Raw genomic sequence first — 23,443 nt, forward strand, 5'->3', positions numbered from 1 at the left:
CTGTCTGTGTTTACTTTTTGATAAATCTCCGGGAAATTATACCCGGCTGCTACAGCGTGACCCCACACAACTCTACACACCTCAGACTGGTCCGCTTTAGTCGAAAGATGCCAGATTACAGCAGCTCATTAATCCTGTTTGTCACTGTCTCCTTGACAACAGTGGCCTCTCAGGTTGTATTCTTGAAATGCACTGTGAAGTTAATGTTGTTGTGCATTTGCGGATGGCAAATGCAGTAAAACTAAAACTGAAATAGCGACTGATGATTGACACAATCGCATAAAAGTCTCCAGCAACAATTTGTGTCAATTATTCCTGTCATCATTGTACATGTTTATTCAATAACATCCAACAACGTCTGCCTGTGGCTGCAGAGAGTGAACTACGTGTTAATATCTCTCTCTGTCTCTCTCAGATCGAGACAATATCATTTCCTCACTCATGCACTCAGTCATGCATCACTGTGACTAACACGTCTGTTTCAGAACAATGTGAGATTAGAGTTCGTTTATTTATGACCACACCTTTTGATTTATACTCCACCTCTGCCTTTTGTACTTGAAGCTGCTGCACCTGAAATCATTACAACAGGTGACAGGTTTTTAAAGTGAGGGCTAATAAGTTTGTTTTTGACTTTGTCAAACTACGAAGCCATAGAAAAAAAACCAAAGAACTGTACATTACATTTTACTTTTAAATGACATTCAAGGCGGTTAGAAATTACCAGACAAAATTTGTCATTATGTCTTTTAATGATGTGGCTGATGGCTGTGAAGAGAAGGTCTTTTGTTCCACTTAAACAAATTGTCAGCTTCTGTTTCTTGACATTTAATTTAGTGTTAGACCTCATTATTTTGCTTTCAAATGTCTCTTGCCAGGTTTTAAAACTCTCATACTTCCTCCTGTGTTTTTTTTCTCCCCCTTTTTGTGTCCAACACTTCTCAAGGCCTTTGCATTTATTTATCAGGCTTTCAAATCTCCCACCTCCATATAAAAGTCTTTACAAATGTGTATATCAGCTGCATTTTTGTTCTTCAATACAAACCTTTGTCCTCTGCCTTCTCTTTGTATTTTCTACAGTTATGTTTGTCTATATTGTATTTGTACTGACATGACTCCTGTTCAATCAAGAGTAAGACTGAAGGTAAGAAAAAAGAAAAAAATCAATACTGGGCTTTATACTGCTGTGATTCACTGGCTTTGTGAAAGTCAGTGTGCGTTCAGATCAGCAGCAGATACAGATTTATTATCAGGGTGTCAGTGTTGTCAATACAGGTTTTCTTTCTAGTGGACTTATCAAAACTTGATGAAACTATTTTCTTTTCTCCCCTTATCTTCTGGTGTGCGATCCAGAAGTAGTCATACTAACTGACTAAGAAACACAGAACACAGCAACCCGCCCCCAATACATAAATGATGAGGCACAGCATATTGCAAACACCTCTCAATACAAGCCTGGCTCCGAGGAAGTCACGTTACCTTATCTAGAAGCTTAATTGTGTAAGGAAAAGAACATACAAACATATCAACACAGAGAATTATTCAGGAACACAGGAACATTTCATTCTTGTTTGCTTCCGCTTCACTGCGCTCTGACCCTGACTTGTCCTCCTTCTCTGTCTGGCTATGATTCGTCATCTCAATCTTCAGTCTCACAGACTGCTTTTGACTTCACGAGCAACACCCAAAAGACCCACAACTTGCAATGCCTGTACTCCACAGCACAGATCTGGTTACATACACCTGTATTTGGCCTTAGTGAAGTGAGAAAATTCAGATGTTTAGACTTACACACGCCAATGCCACAGTCAATTCTCTACTTCTGTGCAGCTTTTCTTTCCCTTCTTTTTTTTTTTAAACAAAAAACTATTTCTCTCTATTGTGAGCAGCACTGATCAGCACCAGAGACAGATTCTGTCAGAGACTGGCACTAAATGACTTTGGAATCCCCACCTGGTGCAGATACAGTGTGTGTGTGTGTGTGTGTGTTGTATGTGTGTTTGCATCAGAGAGTGCAGATAAATGACTAGAGAATCCCACAGGACTGGACAGTGTGTTCCGTGTGGCAGTGCCCTCGTCAGGCTCTGCCACCCACAGAATAACGATGAGAGTTTGTCTGCTCTGCCCCTGCAGGCTCTGTGGGATCCTCCCCTTATTTGCCATCAAAAACACACACACACACGGCGGAGGTAGCGTAGCCCAGCAGGGAGAGAGCTTTCACATGCCGGCCTGTCCCCTGACCTACTGTGACACTGATCAAAACACATCACAGACGCTTCTGTGAGACTGTACAGACAAAACAAGAACTACACTGGGCCCAGTAGCAAATAAAAAGCTTTTGTTCAAAAGCGCAGAGATGAAAAGTCTTTTGTTCTCAGAGACTTTCTTATATAGTTTTGCAGTTCATATTCTTAACTTTAATGATCTAAATTAGCAGCACTCCCTTCATACATTAAAACACATTGAAAGGATTAAAGATAATACAGAAATACATCACTCCTAAACTGCCAGTGTTAATAACATGAAAAGAATCATAGCATATTCTCAGGCTCAGAGCAAACATCTCATTAAACCGAAGAGAAGCATCAACAGAGGATGAACATTATCACTGTATCATTCCCCCCCATGGACTACATAACATCGTCTTAAATATTTGAATGCAAAATTAAAACAAAAAAAAATATAAAGACTTTATATTCACAATGTTGCACCTTCCCCACTGTTATGTCTAGTCAGTGACTGCACTGCCTGCCTACAAGAGTGGTCATTACTGTAGAATGTCAATGATGTGTGGGACAACATGTAGCAAATGGCAAAAATCATTAGTCAAGTCAATAACCCACTTATTTTAGCAAAGTATCAGTTATCTTTGCAGCCAAAGTGGAACGTGATCTGCTGACAGCGACACAAATATAATGCAGGAGCGCTTTATTTGTTGGCTGAGGCACCCCTTTGAACTTTCTTTTAATCGTTCAGTCTTATTTACAGCCTTTGCAGCTTTTACTCCAAAAGTTATCAGTGGTAACCAAACTAACTGTGACAGCTTCTAAAGACAGAAAATGGAGGAAGAACTTTATAAACTTTAAAATTGATGGGATGAAAGTCAGGGAGATGCCTTGGGGGCCAATCAGAGGCAAAGACCTTGATGTGTAGGTTAAAGCAGACTGCAATATAGTGTAGCAAGCTGTTCACACACACACACACACACACAGAGAGAGTGAGAAAGAGAGAGAGAGAGTATGATCTGCTGTGCTCTTTTAAAGACAGTCTTCAAAGGTTCTTCACTCCTCGTTATCTCACACCAGCTAATATGAGAAAGAAATATTTTTTTTCTCTAAAGGCATGCATTTGTGAGTGCATGCACACAGCAACAACACACAGGTTCAGAAATACAAGAGCACAAACAAGGGTCAAACTGTATACACATGTAAGATGGTGTCGAGGTGTTGTAATACTATGCAGATACAAAGTCTCAGATGCTGCTCACAGTCAATGCACGCACATGCACGCACGCACTCAAAAAGAAGGATCGAGTTTCATATGAGCTAATTATCACATGCTGTATTACTGTATGTGAGGGGAAGCCTCAGTGCCCCTGAGCAAGCAGTGGAGATTTGAGCAGGCGGCAGCATGAGGTAGATTCATCCGCAGTTTTGGGTGCATGATGAGCAGCTACACCTTTTACGATACAAAGTTTGGAAGTAAAACTTAACGCCACCATTCTCTTCCTCCAATTTTCTCTCCAACTTCTTTCTAAATTCATAACTTAAAATATGGTTGCATTGATATAGTTGAGGAACACATTTTTGCTTTTAAATATTACAGCAGTAGGTCCACCTAAGGAGAAATGTGGAGTGCTGGAATATAAACTACAAAGGTGTGGTTCTTCTGTAAGCTCTATAGAGCAAATTTATCGAGGTCAGGTTAGGTCAAACATGAAACTGTACTGTAAAACACTGTAGGGACACATCACCCACCGCACTACTGCTTAACTTAAAAAAAACACACATATAAACTCTTTTCAAATCAAGTGTATTAATCAGTTAGCTACAGATAACATGGCATGTCTATACTAAAGAGGCTAGACATGCTAAATAGCTGCTAACTACCATGCGATGCCACTGAGAGTGTGCTTCATTCAGGGCCACAAGAAATGAAATGTGCTTTGAAAACAAACTTTTAACAAACAAAGCATTTTTAGCACAAAAAACACACACAAGACACCATTTTACTAGCTAAAGCTAGCTGGATATGTTTGTTGACTCTCTTTAAGCATGACTTACTTCAGCTGTGCTAATGACTATGTGCTTAAGCGCTGGATTTATTTGCCTTCATAAAACCCATAGAATGTTTATTTGTGTTTGTATTATTTTCAGCATTTTACTGCTTTGAATGCCTTTTAAGAAAGTTTAATTGCTCAATATTTGCCAGTTAAATTGTAACAACACAGTTTAATTGATGAGGATAAAGATACATTTTTTTAGTCTGAAATTATGAGACTGTGTAATTTAAAATGATAATAGTGCCTTCCTGAGATTTCCAAACTGATTTTTACAACAAATATGACACAGACAAATTAAAAATAAATAAATACAATGCCACATTTGTGTTTTGCTTAAAAAATGCAAACAAACATAAGAAAAGCACTTCAAACAAGACCAAATATTGTATCATCTTATTTACAGTCAAACACAGACTTCATTGTAAGCGTATTGGTTTCCCACCCTCTTAAAATTCTAAAGATGATACTGCAAACATGAACGCTGGCTGTGACTGAATGACCCTCCCCTGTTTACTTGATATCAAGTGAAACACTTCTTATTTTGCAATTAAGAGTCTCTTTTCATTAGTTCAGAAGGAAATAGAGGACACATGCAGACACCAGTGGCAAATGTCCATCTTTACTGCTCATTTTCAGATGAGTGATGGGTAATTCTTTAAATTATGCTGTGCCTGTAAAACACTTAAAGCTAGAACTAAAGCACCAAATGGCGGCAGTGTAATATTCATTTTATAGCAACCCATACTGAGTTTGACTTGAAAAAGGTGTCATTCTTAGTATTAGTAGAAAAACAAGTTAGTACTGACAAACTTGGATAATGTACTGTTCCACACAATCACTGGCAAAGAATTTTAATTTCATTTTATTTACCCATTTACCACAATTCTCAAATGACTTCTCACTACAAGTGTAAAATTATGTGATACCAAGTCGATAACACCTTCCATTTTAGGGTTGATCTTAGACTTATTTCCAGTGTTACTGTGGTGCTGACAGAATAATTACAATTTCTGTTGGTATCTAAAAATGATACAAAAACCCCTCTTACCTTCTTTGCAGCATTGATACACTGCGTGTATGCTTTGGCAAGTTCTGAACACCTCAAGGTCTGGTCTCGGTTTTCCTTATAGCAGGACAAAATCTGAGCCTGCAGGCCAAGACACACTGGGTCTGTATTGCGAGACCTACAAAAAAACACACAGACACACAGATAAAGAGAGAATTAGTGATAGGAAATGGTAATGTTCTCATTTAATCTGTCCTTGCAGAAAGATAATGTGGTCTGGAAAACCTGTGATGATGTTAAACAAATAACAACATGAAAACAAGTGATGTACATCAGTATGTAAAAATCTGAATAATGGACCAGGCTGTCAAATTCAAATTCATCATTTTAATGGATACTGTAAATCTGACTCTGACTTGCTAACATTTGTATTGATCAGAACAAATAAATGAAACAAACCATAACAAAATCCTCATGAAGTCAAAGTGCACATTAGCTCCTAGGAGAAAGCAAAAACCACTCTATAACGAAGTAGTCCAACATAAAATTTATAGCATCTATTTTCTGATTTTATTTGAAAAATGCATTAAAAGTGGCTTGCAGAAGATCATTACCCAACTCCTCTCAAGTCTACTAAGGTTTGGTGTGACATGCAACTCACTGTTTTTGGCTCCCTCTCTCTCACTTTGTTTTCACCTGCAGTAAGCAGCTGTTTTCAGCTAAAATGCTCCAAAACCCCAATGAACACTACCTGTCCAGCACCACCAGGGACACGGACACAGCAGATGGACATAGTGGAGCGTTTAATAGCTGAAAAAATGAAAATATTTCCCATGTTGTCGCAGCCAGCCTGGCCGCTTTGTGATGCCATTTGTAAAGACCCGTCATACGTGTGATCACAATTAGAATTAATTCAGCTTTGGCAGAGCTAAATATGTCAACATGGAAAACCTTGTGGACCAATTTTGTTTTATGTCTTTGAATAGACTCATGTCTCATGACATAAAATAGAACATATATATATAACATATATATATATATATATATATACATAATGGAATGATTTGATTGAGCTGATTTGGAACCATCTAACCTTGGTTTAGCTGCTGGTTAAAGAAATGGTCCCTCTTAATCTGGTGTCATAAGATAAACACTTAAAACACGTGCATTAAAATGACAGTACATGGAGAGAAAGCAGGTAAACTGGGCATTTTACTCTCAATGTGCGATAGGAGAGAAAACAATCTCTGTAACCATGGAAACTGTAAACGAGAATGATGGAGACAGTTGTAGTCTCTAAAATTCAAAGACATAAAAATTAAAAATGCATGGCAAAATAAGACCGCAATGTCTCTGGGTTTCGTTCAAGCCAACTAACGATCACAACCAAACAAAAGAAAAATCTATATGGAGACAAAAAAAAAATTATTCCCAGGAGAAAACAAGGTGTCTTATCAAATTAGCTAAGATAAAGATGAAAAACAATTAACATTTACACCCACTGCGACCTGTGAAACAACCTATGGTGTGCCTGGTGCGTGCTTCACTGCAAATCAAATAATTAGTTTTAAATCACATTTAATTGAGTGGGTAGGATAACCGTGATCAAATACAACAGAAAAGGTGTGTTTGAGAGCCGGAATTAGACATGCTTAATTTGATATGTGGGCAGTGTTATAATTGGTTTTTGCCTGTGTATCTGTTACATTGTTAATTATGACAGGCTGAGTTGCCTGTGTGTGTGTGCCTCGCTGGAAAGGATTCTGACTGACTGAAACAAAGACAGGAAAAGTTGTGGATACCAACCAGTTATAAGGCGGCACAGGCATAAATGTACATATCTATATACACTGTGCAGCACATTGATAAAGTGGTGCCCCTGCCCACCAAATCACAGCGATTAAAACAAGGAAAATCCTATTACTGAAACATTTTTCAGGTCAAATCATGTTCCCGCAACACATTTTAAGAGAGACCCCTTTTTTTTCTGCCGTGCAGTCGCTTCCCAAAAGCTTTCATGTAGAAAAGAAGTATAATGCACTTAGCCTGAGAGACTCTAATACCACATTCAAGTAGTAAGAAGGCTTTAATCTACACCATTTAAATACTCAAGACCAATAAAATTAGGAAGGGAGTGATTTTGAACAGCTTTTGTATTGTGAGTTTGTTCTTCAGTGTTTTCTATCTTTTCAGTAAAACTGATATTGGCGTTGTGCAAATAATCCACCCATTCCATACATATGCAATTGTTGTGGGCCGAGCCTGACCCTTTATGAGAGGGTGTGATGTGTACAGTGTGCAGGAAACTTCTAAATAACAGTGGGAATAGTAACTCAGAGTTGGCTGTGTGGTCAGTGACAGGCTATGTGCTTGGGGTAAGCTGAAGTGTATCGCCATGGTACCAGAGGTTCCCAACTACGGGTTGGAACCAGGAACTGGTGGACGTAACACAAGCATCTCAGTTGTGTTACCAAAGAGGAGAGAATAAACATATTACAAATCAACAGCTCTGCACAACAAAAACACATGCAGCTGTCCCCCCACCCCCATTGATGGAAATCCTTCGTAGTGACGGAGAACTTTAATCCCTGACACTACATTTAAAGCCAAATTAAAGAATCTTTTTGGCCTTGACTCACAGAGGAGAAGTGACACCAGCATTTCAATTACGGCATTTCCAAACAGCCAAACACACGCGTTATCAGTGGCAACAAAATCACAGAAGCAAAAAACTGCTTATCTGTGAACGGGTGATAGAGGTAAAGAAGAAAAATGTTTTTAAAGATGAGAGAGGAAACGCATAGAAAGGGAAGAAAGTGAGATGGAAAGATGAAATGAGTGGGATGAAACATCCACTGATGTTTTTTCACAAGCTTTTAGCTCCTTTAAAAAGAAGATTTACAACCTATCAGATTACTCTGTTCCCCTACACCACCTCTAATGGTTTATTTAACCCCTCTAATCTGTCTTCCTCTGTTTTTTTTTTGGTTGTTTTTTTGATTGTCCACTCTCCAACTCAGTCCCCTTTCTTACTTCACTCTGGCTTGCGCCTTCCGTTTTTCTCATTACATTAACAACAGAGCCCAAAGTGCGCCATCTTTATCTCACTCTCCATTTGAGGCCACCGAAAGATAAGGAACTCTCCTTTAATTTGAAATAAATGGCCTTCATCAGGGAAACCGAAGCCTCCTGATAGCTCTGCGTGGTGTATTAAAGGCGCTTGAAGCAGAAAATTGGTTCAGCTGCAGCTAAAGCTCTGTCCACATGCTACGCCAAATTGAAGGTGAGGTCTTAAATCAACAATATTAACTGAGCCGCTTACAAAATACATCAAAAAAATACAGAGAGTGAGGCACAGAAAGAAGGAAGGCCTTGGCTTTTTTTATTTTTTTTATTAAGTGGAATGAAGTATAGCAGCGTCCCTGACAGCCATGTAAAAGCTTGTTGTTAATGTGTGTGTGTTGTGAAGGCATTTGAATGTGTGCAGGAGAAGTCACTTTCGTTTTGGTTTTTTTTTTGGGGGCTCTCTACGCTTCTGTGAGCGGTAAATGTGACAAAACATAAACAGTAAGATTAGTTGCTTAATTAATGGTGCTGCCTATTATTTTTAATCTCCGCTCAGTGATGGCGGAGGCAGACGGAACACAGGAGGCTTCAGACTTCTGGACTACACAGACCAGCTTACTGAGACAGAGAGGGGGAGAGAAATCAAAAAGGGGGAAAAAAACTGGAAAAGGGAAAAGACACAGAACACAACAAAAGCTACTGGCAAAGCTACAAGACTGATAAGGGAGATGCTTTTATTGCCTCTAAACCAAACACAAAAAGAGAGACATTTTTTTTGTGCTGTCTTTTGGCTATACATGTGAAGCATTGTTTTCTCATCAGCACCATTTTATTTCTGTCCTGTCAACAACAAAGTATTGGTATCTCTACAGTGTTTCAGGCAAGTAATTAGAAAATCTTGTTAACATCTCAAAGGAAGCAGCCCCAAGGAGGAATAATTAAGGGAATCCAATATTGGGACCATCTTAGGAACAGCAATATAAATGCAGAAAGTCTTCAACATCTTGTCTGTGAGTCAACACAATTTGCATAAGTTTAAGCTTGTTATGACAGTTAAGTTTTATAATGTTTGACTCTGTGCAGGTAATCAACGCTAAGTGCATATTTCAATGTTGCGATGAAACAATGGGATCCTTGGAAAACAAAAAAAAAGGTTGCTCCATAAAAGCCCTTAACTGCAAATGTGATGGCTCCTCGTGACAGCCAAATTGTCGACTGCGTGTATTATTAATCTGACAGCGACTCTCAAATGCAACAATAGTCACAAGTCACATTTTGTTGGAATATGTGGAGTCTTAAAGTTGGTTATTAAGCTTAGTTTTAAATGTCATTTGTTGTTTTCATAGTTTATGTGATGCGAGACAGATCCCAGACACAGAGTGATGATAAAGAGCATCTACAATTCTTTTTTATGAGCAAATTCTTGATTTCCTAAATCTACACCACTTTATACATAACTACTGCACTATGCACTCCGACAATGGTACGTCCCTATTCTTGTATAGTGTATGTATGTGATACTGTGGAAATAGTTCAGCCTTTTTAACTTTTAACACCATTGTGATGCAAGAGGATCAACTCTTTGAGTCAGATTACCCTGCCAGAGAACATTTTGGTAATCTGAGAAATTCATTAACACCCAAAATCATCAACTAGCTGTTTAAATCTCCAGTCAACTTACACTTTCCTGATCAGGTGCTTCTGCTGTGCAGTTATGTACATCTACATTCATAGACTATATTAAATTGTATAAATAAATGGTTGCTGGTAATGCATGGCGAATAAAATGCTCCTAAAAACATAAAGAAACAAGTATAAATATCATAAGAACTACCTGAATTCAAACAAGTTTTGTTGTTTATCTGTATCCACCTTCTGTTTCTGGAAACTAGCACCAACTCTGAACACCTTGATGTTAAACTATTCATCATCATCTGTTTTACATTCTTTTTTAATTTATCCCCCAGTGTGGGAGCAGCTGATTCGTGGTCTAATAATCTGATGTATCAGTCAAGAGAGAAGACATATAGCCATCTACTATTTACTGGAAGCAACAGAGCAGGCAGAATTGGCACTCAGGCAGAGAGACACCGTGGGCAGCAAGAGCAGAGTGGTCTTGGCCTTGGGACCAGTGCTCCACTCTGGAATAAGGCCACTCAGCCTTGAGACGCAGGCTTGTGGTGCAGGAAGTATGACAGCAAGAAGAGGCCACAAGGTGAGCCAAAGCTGTCGCTCATGCAAGGTAAGGACAGTGGATGACATGGAGGGGGAAGATCTCCTGTAACGATCCGCAGGAAATGGATCCATTAAAGGCGACATAGACCGGAAGCTGCAATTAACGCTGTGTTTGTGTGTGTATCTGCGTCATTACCTCGTTTATGAAACCCTAAAGTTTCAGAACATCAGTTCAGCCACTGCTGAGAAAATAGGGTTTTATTGTTTTCCTGGGCTCTGTGGATCAGCGGATTGGCACTTCCGTAGGTTGATGTTGTCATCAGTATACCTCACCACCCCTCTAACCACCGTAGCACCTCCTTGTGCTGGCACTAGTCCGGGCACATCCGGTTGCGTACATTCAACCGCAGAAGAAGAAGAACTACTCTCGTTGTAGCTGCTGAGATGCAGAGCATCCACCGTGCCAGAGGGGGAGCTGTGTATCTAAGAGCTGGCCTACCAATTACGTCACTTCCAGGTACCTGGCCAATCACAGGACAGTGGGAAAGCTCTCGTTGGCTGGCCAATCACAACACAGTCCACGTTCTGGGGGTGTGATTTTGGTCCGAAACAGCGCGGCTGACAAGAGCGTCAGTGAGGAGATATTTTGGTCGGCTTGTTTGCAGTGACTAGGAGGTTTTTAATCATGAAAACAAGTTAATATATGTAAGTAGACCTCCATAACTAACATATATGTGCGATACAAGCATTCAATATCACCTTTAAGCTTGGCAAAGACCTAACATGCTCCCTCTATCCGACTCCAGCAACACTCAAGCACATCCTGATGGGCTGCAAGACTAGCTTTACTATGTGGAGCCTGCATTAACAGTTACTGGGGGTTATATAAAAAGAATAATTGACTGCAGGTCATCTACCAACAAGATCTATGAAGCCATGCATGGCCTTGTTGACCATTATCAGCCTATAATCAAATTTGATGAGATTCAAGAATACTACCAATGGACAGCATACTCAAAACTAGGGCTGCAACTGATGATTGTTTTAATGATCAATTAATCTGTCGATTCTCTTGATTAATCGAGTAATTGTTTGGTCAATAAAACGTTGAAATATATACATAGGTGTTTCGAAAAACCTGGAAATTGTATTTTCAAATGTCTTGGTTTGTCACTGAACCAAAATGATTCAGTTTTAATGATGTTTTTTTTGTTCGATGGAGCAAAGAAAGCAGAAAATATTCACATTTAAGAAGCTGAAAAATCAGAAAACAAACACTCAAACCATTTATCAAAATAGTTGACTAATTCATTTAGTGATCCATTAATTATCGATTCAAATGTTCTGATTAAAGGTAGTACTGAAGGTTATTAAATAAACCTGTGTTATTGAATTAGCGATGAGTCAAAGATTTTTCCACAATGAAGATTTCTTTGAGTCGCTGCCACAAAGGAACAACAGAAACAAACAAACAAAACATCAGAATTGATGGCAGCTAATGAACAAATTGGTTTTAAACAGTGGCCTTGGCCCAGAATTTTTCAACCATGCATAATTAGTTGCTTTCTATTCTGACTGCTCTTTTCACTAAGGTTTCTCATTCGTTTAAATTCAGCTCAAAACAATGTATTTAGGAATTCTAGGAATTTGCCTACTACTGATGCAAATTTGCTTTTCAGTGCACAGGTGTTTCTTTACCTACAGTAATGAATACTGGCACTATATGGTGAAGCATAGAGGGGAAAAAAACAGATAACAAGTGGGGAAAGAGGGCAAAAGGGGTGAAGAGGAAAACAGCGAGAAAGACAGAGTAGCCTCTTATCTCCAGCTAGTAGCTTGTATGCACCTGCACCCTGACAGCTTTTCAATTGAATGAGGGCACATATCCTCTTCTTCTCTATCTTGTATCTCCACACTGCTTCACACATCCTCCCCCATCTCTCCTGTCCTATCACACTGGCAACCAGGAAGAGAGCAAACCCTCTATATATTAGAGCTCAGACTTCACTCTGTCTCTCAAATAAACACTGAAGATGAGGTAGAGGAGTACACGTCTCTAAATGCCAATGCCGTACATAATGTGTATTTTCCTTTAGGTTTTGATCACTGCCCTTATTTCCATGCCATATAAAACATTTTACTGGTTTGTTTTTCTGATTTAATGTTGTTTTAAACTGAACATAAAACTATGACACAATTAGGAAACTGCTATATCTATCTTCTAGTTATGAAAAGTACATATATTCATTAAAAATGTTTTTGATAGCAAAATGCATCATTGTGCCGATGACCCCTTCAAAAATATTAAATACCAATATAATTGTCTGCCATTAAATTGAGGTCAGGAACGTGGCTCGGTTTTTTGTTTTGCTTTTTTATACTGTGGATTATGTGAGTGGAATTGAAATTGCAAGAAATGTAAAGCCGTGCATGTTCATTTTTCTTGATTTCCTCGGTGAGCATTCTCTTTCTTCTCTAAAAACACCAACAGAGTGACTGTCATTTGCAAACGGAGGTTGTCACTTTCCGGCTCTATGCACTCAAGGACAGTCAATTATGTATTTCAAGCAAATCACTACTTAGAAGGGAATAAAAGGTTTTATATTCATAGACACCTCCTTTTCATTCATGTCTTTGCTCATTTGTACAGTGTCAACAAAAACAGACGGAGTATACCTTATGTCTGGTGTGACTTCTCGAAGCAGATGAACATATTTTGTAGCATTAAATGTTGCACAGCTTGTTCATTTCCCCCCTCTGGATCGAAGCAATCACTGGCCTCACCGGGCCTGATAAAATACTTCCCCTAATTTGACGCCACAGAACTTTTCTTATTATTTAAAAGCTTTTTACTCTAGTAACCCCCTTTGGGTCTTTTTCGGTCATATATCGTTAACAGCGATCGTTAAATCCATCCATGTACTGCAGATACAATTTATTTTGCTATAAAATCAGTCAGGGGCATATGCTCATGGTAGAAATAGGCAGGGCCCATGATAGGATAGATGGCGGTTTAACAACCAGCATTTCTTTAAAATTGGTTAAAAAAAAATATTGTGTTGTGTGTGATGTATGTACACATTTTGAAATGATAAAACATCATGATTGTGGATGAACAAAAAGAAACTCAATGGGTGGCCCATGTTAACACAATCAATACCTTGTCAAAAGATGATATTATTGTATGAGGCAGAGATAAGAACATGATCCTGGTGTGGATTCATCATTCATTTATCACACAATTTTGAAAAGGTAGTGGAACTGAAAGATTTGGGGAAAATGTACAATTGTGTTTTTTTTCTTCCAGATGTTGTGAATGTGATTTGATTCACAACAAAAGTTTAAAGTCAAGCCTCAGTTCAGATTAGAGGTGGGAATCACAGGGTATCTCACAATATGATAATAGGATACACTGATATGGTCTGGGATGCCAATAATATCACGATTACGTGATAATCAATATATTGCGAGACAATCATATAACGAAAAATCACGATATCTGTCCAACTGAGGAAAACAAGATGTCTGTGAAAAGTTAAACGTGCAGGATTTCACAGAGAACAAAGTGCATAAAGTAACGTGGATGAGGCATCTCTTAACGTAGCTTTGTCCACCATTATAAGTGAAACTAGCAGGGACTGTTTACTTTAGAGCACCTTAATTTGTGAATTTAAATATGGATATTTTCCCTGGCGTATCGATTACCAGATTGCATAAGGAAGGACGACGGTATATCACCAAATCAACATTTTGACCCACCCCCAGTTCAGATATTGCACAGTAGTCATAGAGTGTAACCACATGAGATGCTGTCAAAAATGTAAACTACTAAAATTGTAGCATCTTTAGTTGACAGTAAAGTATAAACCCTGGGTCCCGTGTGTTGCATTAGGTATCCATGATTGGAGCCTTTGAGACTTGCCACGTGTTATTTCAAATTGTGATTTAGAAGTGAAACTGATGAATTGTTCAGCTTTTCTCTTCCAACACAGTAACACTGCTTCTTTTACTTAGAGCTGACTTGCCAATGTTTCCAGCCTTATCTCTGAGTGATCTCCGTTGGCTGGTATCATCTGCCACAGGCTGGGAGGATCTGACAAAGGCTGGCTATTAAGGCTAGTTCAGCTACTACTGTTACAGACAGCTGGTCTTGTTAAAAAGACTTGGATACTGACCCGAGCAGTTAGACGAAGACATCTGCCTTGTCAGTCTCCATCTCGCTCTTGTTCTATTACTTTCAACTCTGAAGAGGAGGTTGTCTCCGTCACTATCTCACATTAAAAAATGTATCTGAAAAGAGAACCATTACTTCCCTCGCGTCTCTTTTCATTCTTGCTGTAATTGCACAGCTACAGTCTGTCGTTGAGTGGGTAAATTTGAAATGCCCTTGTTAAGTGGCCAATATTTCGGGGCAGCGATCCCCACTTCAGTACAATGTCCTGCTGCCACAGACCACCGCTGAGCGGACTTCTTTCTCTGTGGTTTCCAAAGCTGAGGTGGTGCTGTGCTGGACCACTCCAGAAATCCTGTTTGACTTGATTCCCAAGTTATCGACTGAATTCTGCTATGATATTCTACCTCAGTGAAACTTTCAGTGCTTGTGCTCCCACTCATGTACCATAAATAATTACTACCACAAGTTCAAAGGTGCACAATCAATGAAAGACCAGTTGGTGTAGACTTCAGGTAATCTTGGGTGCTGTGATGAAGATTACAGGTGTGCTCAAGTTCTACTGATGCAAGGCTGAGGTCATTTTTTTCCAGCTATTTCATAACTTATGGGATTTTGTGGATTCATGTCAGATTGACTGCAGGACTGTACTTTAGTGTTGAATTGGAAATGGGTGGGGGCAAAGTATTGGTTTTCTGAACATTATAAGACTCCTTTTGTCCTTTCATTGGTCTGTTAGGTTAAGAGGTTGCACAGGTAAAGTCAAAAGAAGACGGGAAACTAACATGAATAGCATTTTTGACTGCTTAACAACGCTTTTTTTTGTACTTCTTTTGCTATACATAAATAATTATTTTATATAGAATGTATAGCTGAATTAACCTTAAACATTGCCGTTTCGCCCTAATGACAGCTTGCTTTGAACACAACAGTTTCACTTTCTTTTGCTGGTTTCTGACTCTCAACTTGTTTTCAGTGATATGGTTCAAGTAACACTCATTTTATATACACACACTATCAACCAATTTTGATATGCATTTTATTTGCATTTCTTTCAGGGCTCTACCAATTAGTGTGATTGCACTGGTTAAGTGTGTTTCAAAGGTAATGAATCGATCTATTTACTTTTAATATACTAAACAAGATTTTTTTTAAAGTTAGGATGAGTCAGTCGTCTTTTTGTGCAACACATAAAGAAATATGCCGTATTTCGTTTCATTTTCGTGTGATTCCACTATGATGATGTTTACGACACCTGTTGATATTTGTTTTATGGAATCGGTAATAATGGCGGCAGTCTAAAAAGCAAAAGTTAAGATACTTGATTGAAATCAGACTGTCATGTCTCTTATGTTATAAATACTTTATGTCCACAGAGTAAGTTTGGGTGTGCAGTTCATTTTTAACTGATGAATATGAAGGTGTGGTATAAAAGAGATTGCGAGAGACAAGAGAATGATAGGAAAGTTGGAAGCTTGATACTTTACTATTATGTTTCCTGGAGTTTGATATTTCAGACTTCTACAGGTTGCCTTCTCCCTCTTTTCATCTTCTTTCATATTCACACGTGGGACAATGACACAGTGGCCCTTTGATTCTCTGAGTCCTTTAAACCACAGAGAGCTGGAAGCCAAAACCGCCCCCTTTTGCACTAAAGATTAAGCTGTGAAACGACACATCACACACGCGCACACACACGGACAGTGAAACCAGGGGGGGTTTGGATTCACACACCTCAATTTTTTTGAGGAGCTTTGTTCTGACAGAAACTTCATTCAAACAGTTCACAGCATAAAGCCATAGTCTGTTTGAAGTTTCCCACTGATTCCTCCATGGCTTTTGGCATCTGAAAAGGTTAGAGCACAGAACCATCTTGTGTTTAGAAACACACGAACGCTTGAAAGTGTCCATCACTGTCCAGGCTCTGCTCCTCTATTACTAACGGCAACTAAATTAAGGGAAGACAATTTTCACTCTAATCAAAGTGTGAATTGCTACAGCAGACGTTCAGCCAATGTCCATTTTAATTTGATTTAAGGCAAACGAAGTTTGGAAGTCAGGGCTGAACTATAATTGAGATCTCTGCTACAACTGATTTGATCTCATCCACGAGTTTTAATGCATCCAGGGTTTTTCTGGTCCCAATGAATGTCTATGTAAAATCTGTTTTTAACCTCCTTATATTTAACGACAAAACAGCAATTAATACCAATGATTCAATTAAATTCTTCATCAGGGTTTCAATAAAATACATAGAGGTTACGTTTGTGAAACAGTCACGGATTAAAAAAAAGATGTGATTTTTCTACAACAAGCAACACTCTTTTGTATGAACTACTGAATTCTGACTAAACCAGGTTTGTGGACAAAACAAGACATCCAAACATAATTTCCATGTTTGAGAAACATTGATCAACACATTCCAACATCTTCTGATATTTTACACACCAAACAAGTACTTGATTAATCAAGATCGTGAAAATAATCATTAGTTGCAGCCCTAATCCATTAATATTACGATCTTTATTTTGGCATTATTGCCCAATAACACCAGAAATATGTCATTACCTTCAAGGCAAAGGTCTGGGAGGGAATGTTCTATGTGGCAGTTAGATAAAATAGCCTGTTCTATGAAATGATAATTTTTCCCCCAGATAATTTGATAAAAGATATATATATATATATACATATATAGTGGGCACTTAGTGTATGGTAAAGGCCTTTTTCACGGTATTAACCTGTTCTACATAGCCATTACACACATCCTGTTCTGTATTTTATATATTTTGACACCATATAAAGACTTACTCCTTTCCTCATATCTCAATCCAAACAGTGAAGTAACACATGTGAAGGTTAGGGTTAGACTGAATTATAGAATGAATTAGAGTGTAATCTTCCCCCCCAAAGCCGAGGAAAGAAGCGTATAATTAACCATAGAGGTAGTGCCATACAGGAAGCTTGAAGATTGTCTTATCTTCCTTGACAAAACACTTGTGAATTTAGAACACACACACACACAAATGAAGGGAGGATTAGAGGTATTACTGTACAATATTCCCTGCAGGTAAGATCACCTGTCTTCAGCATCAGCACAGATCAAAACATGTAGCCATCGCTTAAACCTGAGTGTAATGGGGATCTCTTATTCCTGAGCTGCCGAGAGCAGCATAGCGTCACTCTAGATTATCATGGAAGGGGTGTATTATCTGCAATGGAAACACACAAGGAGTGATCCGTGTGTGCATTAGTATAGATGGCAACCTCAAAGCTTCCTGCTACAATCAGGATTTAGACACGCATACACTGTTTGAAGGAGAAAGTGAAATCAAAAGGTAATGCTTCATTCTGTGTTTTTGATTTGAGATGACTCCTGATTCATTACTGGCTAAATGTGCTAGTTAATGCTGCAAACTAAATTCTGTTTTATTTTTTTGAGAATCTGTGTGTGTAAAGTTAATGTACACATTCTACTCTTCCTACTTTATACATTGCTGGGAACGTGAAAAAAATCTAAACTGCCATCTGCCCCCACCTCCCGCTATGTGCGTATCCCTCTGTGCATTAATCAAGCATGCTCAGAAGAAAACACCAAAGCTTATGCTAGCTTGCTAAAAAGTCAATGAGACAGTTGACAGTTGCAGCAAGGTTATGGCGGAAACGGTGCCAACAACGGGAATTGCTTGCAAATGAAAGACGTTTTTTTGGAAAGCTCCTGCCAAGAAAAAGGCTGACGCAGAGCGATCCAAGACCAGAGTGAACATCGATGCTGAGTTTGAACGGTGGCCACAACTGAGAGCCCAGAAAGGGCTGCAAAGTGATGCCATGGTGGCTCCGTTTCTACTTGACCGGTAGGTTAACTTTATGTCTTTGTGATCTTGTATTTGCTGTTTTTTGGCGTCACGTTGTCATTTGAACAAGTATCCAAAAAAGTTAGCATCACTGAAAAGTAACGAAAGTTACCGATGCTGCGCAGTGCTCGCGAACCCGCGTTCGTTCCTGTGCTCTGGAGGTGTAGCTTCGGTGGGAAGTCTGAAGAAAGGAGCTTGGACTTTTGAATTCAAAATGTAGCCTGTTCACACAGTTTTTCCAGGATATCCGACCCTACCTTAAACAGGCAGGTGTACAGGTGTTCCGATCGGTCATTTGCTCTATGGTCAGTGAAAATACTGATTAGTCAAAGTTTGAAGGATTTCTGGCCATGTCCAACTGGGAAGTTTGTCTGGAGCAGACCCAGAAAAATGCTGGAAGGTCTTCACTGGCTAACGATTAGTTAGGGTAGAAAATTCCTCAGGAGGAACAGGTCGACACGGCTACAGAGACAAAAATCTAAGCTTTCACTCACAACTTTAAACAAAATGCAAGTTGTGGCAAAAAAACATTTTAATTTGAGAGTGAAATGACTTGAAGGGGTAAGGACATACTGAGTGACATAAGTACAATTTGTCCTCCACCATAAATGCCTCATGTTTTTTTGAAATCCTTGTTCCTGGTGTGACAGAAATTTTAACAGCAAGTAAAGTCAAGGCTTGGTCTCTAATGTGAAGTACAGCTTTGTGTTTTACAGACTGCAGTGTCAATAATTAGCTCCCTTTTCCCAGGCCATTCCTCATTACAAGTCCACGGTGGGAAGCAAAGACAGGGAAAAAGGGTATTGTTAAATTCGGCTTAATTAAAGCAGCCAATTAAAACACTTATCACATTAGTCAGGTTTGCTCTAGAGAATGTATGCGTTTAACTGGTAAAATAAAAATGAGGGGAAAAGAGCAGATCGCTATCTACCGCTGCTTATTATTCTGCTGTGGTAAACCTGTGTACATGTGCGTGTCTGCAGGGTGCATGTCAGGGGCTCCAGGGAATAATATCCGCTTACATTTGGAGCAGCAAATTAGTTTGTGAATGTGTTAATGCATGTCTCACCTCACGTTGGCTTCAGTCTTGGAGGCAGCTTGGTGGAACTGTTCCTTGCTGTGTTCATATTCTTCCCAATTCTGGACGTGCAGGGGGACAACACGAGAAAACAAACAGGATCAGCATTAATTAAGCTCTTTCCTTTAGTTTATAATGTGTGCTTTTGTTTATTCTTCCTTTGCATTTCAAAAGTTAATAAGTGTAAGTCTAACTGGACTTGGAGGATTTCTTTGTTATTATTATTCATTATTCACAGCTTTGTATGTACGAATTTTAGCAGCAGCTTCATACCATACATGTTTTTTTACCCAGTTTTGTGTAAATACTACACAAAAGATACAACAAATGCTACAAATACTCCTTGGACTGGAATCAATCTCCCGATCTAGCTCTGGGCAAGAAAATCCATCAGCGCATTTACCAAAACGTAAAACTATTACTTATCCTGGAAAACTGTTGTATTGTATTATAATATTATACACTAACCACTATATTCCTCACTATCTTAAATGAATCACATCTCATCTGTCGCTATCAAACCAAACTCAAGAATAAAACGATTTTGTTATTCCTCTTTGCTTTTCCCTCACTTTTCTGCCTTGTCTTTTCAGGGTTTTTTTCATTTCCAGAGCTTGTAAACTCCTCTGAGAATCCAGGGCTACAACTTTCATGAAGATGTTCTTTACTTTAACGCACACACAGTGCAGTAGTAAAGTACAGTTTGAAGTAAAAGTTGTGGAGTTGCATTTATATCCTAAGGATTTTTTTAACTCCAACCTCTTCAAACCAAACCACAGATCAGCAGTAATGAGATGCATTACTCATACATTTTTTAAGAAATAGTGATTTCTGAGCTTGCAGTTTGCCCAGTGAACACCAGCCCCAAACAAGTAAACAGTGGTATTATAAAAGAAACAAGCAGCTAATCCCCAACAACTGCAGCCTCTCCTCATCTGATCCTTCTTTCTTAGGCCTTCCATAACCCAGTATGTAGATCACCGCTAAATATTTATCCAGCAAACTGTACCAGCTGGGGGGAGTCAAAAGAAAAAAGAAAGAGAAAGCTGGAAGGGAAGTAAGGGAAGGATGCAGAAGAAGCGGCAAAACTGCTGTCAAGGTAAAAAGGAGACAGCCAAGGAAGATTTGTGAACTTGGAATTTTGAGGCCCACGGCCAAGTGGGAGACTTGTAACTGGAGGCTTGCTGGTTCAAATCCCAGGACAGGTCAAGCGATAAGGTGCCCTTGAGCAAGCAAACAACCCCACTGCTCTCCAGTTTGTGTGTTCACTTACTGGTGTGTAACAAGGATGGGTTGAATGCAGAGGTACAATACACTATCACTGATTGATATGTGTGTGCAGATATAAGAAAATCAAAAGTCAGAGTCAAGTCTCAAGTGGACAGCTGTTGATTTCCAGTTTCAAAAACTGATATAGTGCCGCTCAAACCGTGAGACTACAGTTTAATATAGTAACCTCTGCCAAGGGTGTTATATGAAGCAATTTTTCATGAAACTTGTGAGAGAATGAGGTTCGATACAAGGAATTAGATGTAGGATGATTTACTGCCTGGACACATCGATACATAAATGTATATGTACTGTATATGTACATTAAAATATTCCATGACAGCTACAGTAGGCAGGATGACGGGAGATACGGTCGCTTGATTGTTGAGTTTCAGATGAGCGGGGGTAAACTCCCTGCCGACATTGACACATGTTTTTTTTGTCATAAAGAAGCAAGTAACACTAATGATTTTGGAATTATTACAAGAGGTGTAACTGTGTGGTCTAATTACTTATTATGTCCCGATCCCGATCTCAAGTATCAGATTAGAGACTTGTTTCAATCTGCTCCAGTTTGCTCTGTCCACACGATCACACACACACACTTTAATGGGGACCAAAGTAGGGGAATGTTGAATGTGGATACTCGTCAGAGTTTATATAGAGTTTGAACATAAACTAGGGTTGTCACTTTTTCCAAAAATTAAGTTTGAATGAATTTATAATGACCCATAATTCGGCACGCCACTGCGCTAACATGTAATAATGTTATATCCAGTAGCCATCAATACAAACAGCTTAGAAATGTCATAGAAATAAAATTGCAGTGTGTTTGTACACAGGTATTTATGAGACAGCTCACCGCCTGAAGCATTTACTTGTCTCTCCACCGAAGCGGTGGGCACTATGTTTGACCTGCATATGTAGCTTTTAATCCCAAATTCGAAAAAAAATTGAATTTATGGAGTATCAAAGCTCCTATTATACAAACATGTAGAGAAGTGATATTTTCAATATTTTGGTGAGAGTTTAACAATATGTTGAACACAAACAGAGCGTGTTTGGATACGGAGTTCACCCCTCACCCCCTTCCATATTTAAAAAAATATATGTTCTGCGCAGCTCTGGTTGTTAGGCAAAGAGAAATAGTAAAAAGATCAGAGTGGGATTGGGAGACAAAAATCTGAACATCTTTACAAACTACTTAACATGTAAAATATCCCTTAAATACACACATTCTACAGACTGAGTCGAGTGTTAGGAAAACAAATGAAGGCATTTTATAAACGATGTGGCATCTCATCACCCTGTGCTTAAATTGAATGTTGCTGGCCGGATCTCGAGGAGTGTTTACCACTGTTGAGAAATGTACACATGAATGTGTTTTGCTCAGGCAAAAAATAATGAGGTGGCTGGAACATTAACCACAACTCTGCCATGTTTACACACATTAACTAGTTATAAAAGATGGGAGCAGCCTTAGTGGAAATATTGTGAACAACAAAAAAAAAAGATTCTAAGGCCTCACAAGATGAAAGCATTACAGTAAACTTTGACTTCACAGGTTCCAGAATTTAAAGTGGAATGGTTTGTAATACAGTGTTTTGGTGTTTCTTTGTTTGTTTTTAAAAGAACATGTTTTATGTTATACAAAGAATAAATAGAAAAAATCCAAATGTTATTAAATCTTGAGGTGCAGACTTTTAAAGTTGGATTTGGGTCAGACTTTGTGTGTTCTTACAAAATGGAAAGAGAAAATATGTGTGTGTTTGGCGAGCAGGTATTTCTACTGCACTATGCGGAGGCCACGGCTGACAGCGTGTCAAGCAACCTGTCAGATTTGGAGGAGGATTATTATCTCCTTCTGTACACTCTTACTGCACCTGCGTCAAACTTTACTCTGTGACAGCTGCGTATGCGTGTGTGAGAAAGAGAATTACAAATTGTAAGGAGACGAACAAAAAAGATGAACTCTGTATCATCACGGTTCATTTATATATATATATGTATATCTATATAGATATACATATACATATATATATATATACAGTATATATACGTGTATATATATATATACATACATATATACACATATATCATAATACATGTATGTGTATGCATCTATATATATATACATACACATCTATCTCTCTATATATATATACACACACATATAAATAAATATATATATACACATATATCATAATACATGTATGTGTATGCATCTATATATATATACACACACATATAAATAAATATATATATATATATACATACATTATGATATTTTTAAAGTCCACAGGACGTATGTTCATGTGCAGGGTGAGATCATTTTAACAAAGTTCAACTCAGGTATTTACAAACCGAGCCCCACAGAGAGATACATAAATGCACACATACACATATAACGCACACATGTATATGAACATACAGTGTGAACGCACAACACAACCCACTCTGTGGCACACAAACACGCTAAGCTCGGCAGCAAATACAGCTTGTGCTACTCGTATGTCAGCCTGCCAGTCTTCTACTCCCTCTGCAA

General features: G+C 38.7%; 1 protein-coding gene across 2 annotated transcripts in view; it reads right to left on the reverse strand.

Moving 5' to 3' along the window:
* Nucleotides 1-23,443, reverse strand: part of chchd6a (coiled-coil-helix-coiled-coil-helix domain containing 6a) — a 59,060-nt gene that overhangs the window by 11,386 nt on the left and 24,231 nt on the right. For both annotated transcript variants that reach the window (XM_044039145.1, XM_044039144.1), the window contains 2 exons: nucleotides 19,621-19,691; nucleotides 5,331-5,466 (listed from right to left, as the gene is read on the reverse strand). In XM_044039145.1, the coding sequence (XP_043895080.1) occupies nucleotides 5,331-5,466; nucleotides 19,621-19,691 (207 nt within the window). The remainder of the gene's footprint in view (nucleotides 1-5,330; nucleotides 5,467-19,620; nucleotides 19,692-23,443) is intronic.

Source organism: Solea senegalensis, linkage group LG11 (assembly GCF_019176455.1).
Source record: "Solea senegalensis isolate Sse05_10M linkage group LG11, IFAPA_SoseM_1, whole genome shotgun sequence".
NCBI lineage: Eukaryota > Metazoa > Chordata > Actinopteri > Pleuronectiformes > Soleidae > Solea > Solea senegalensis.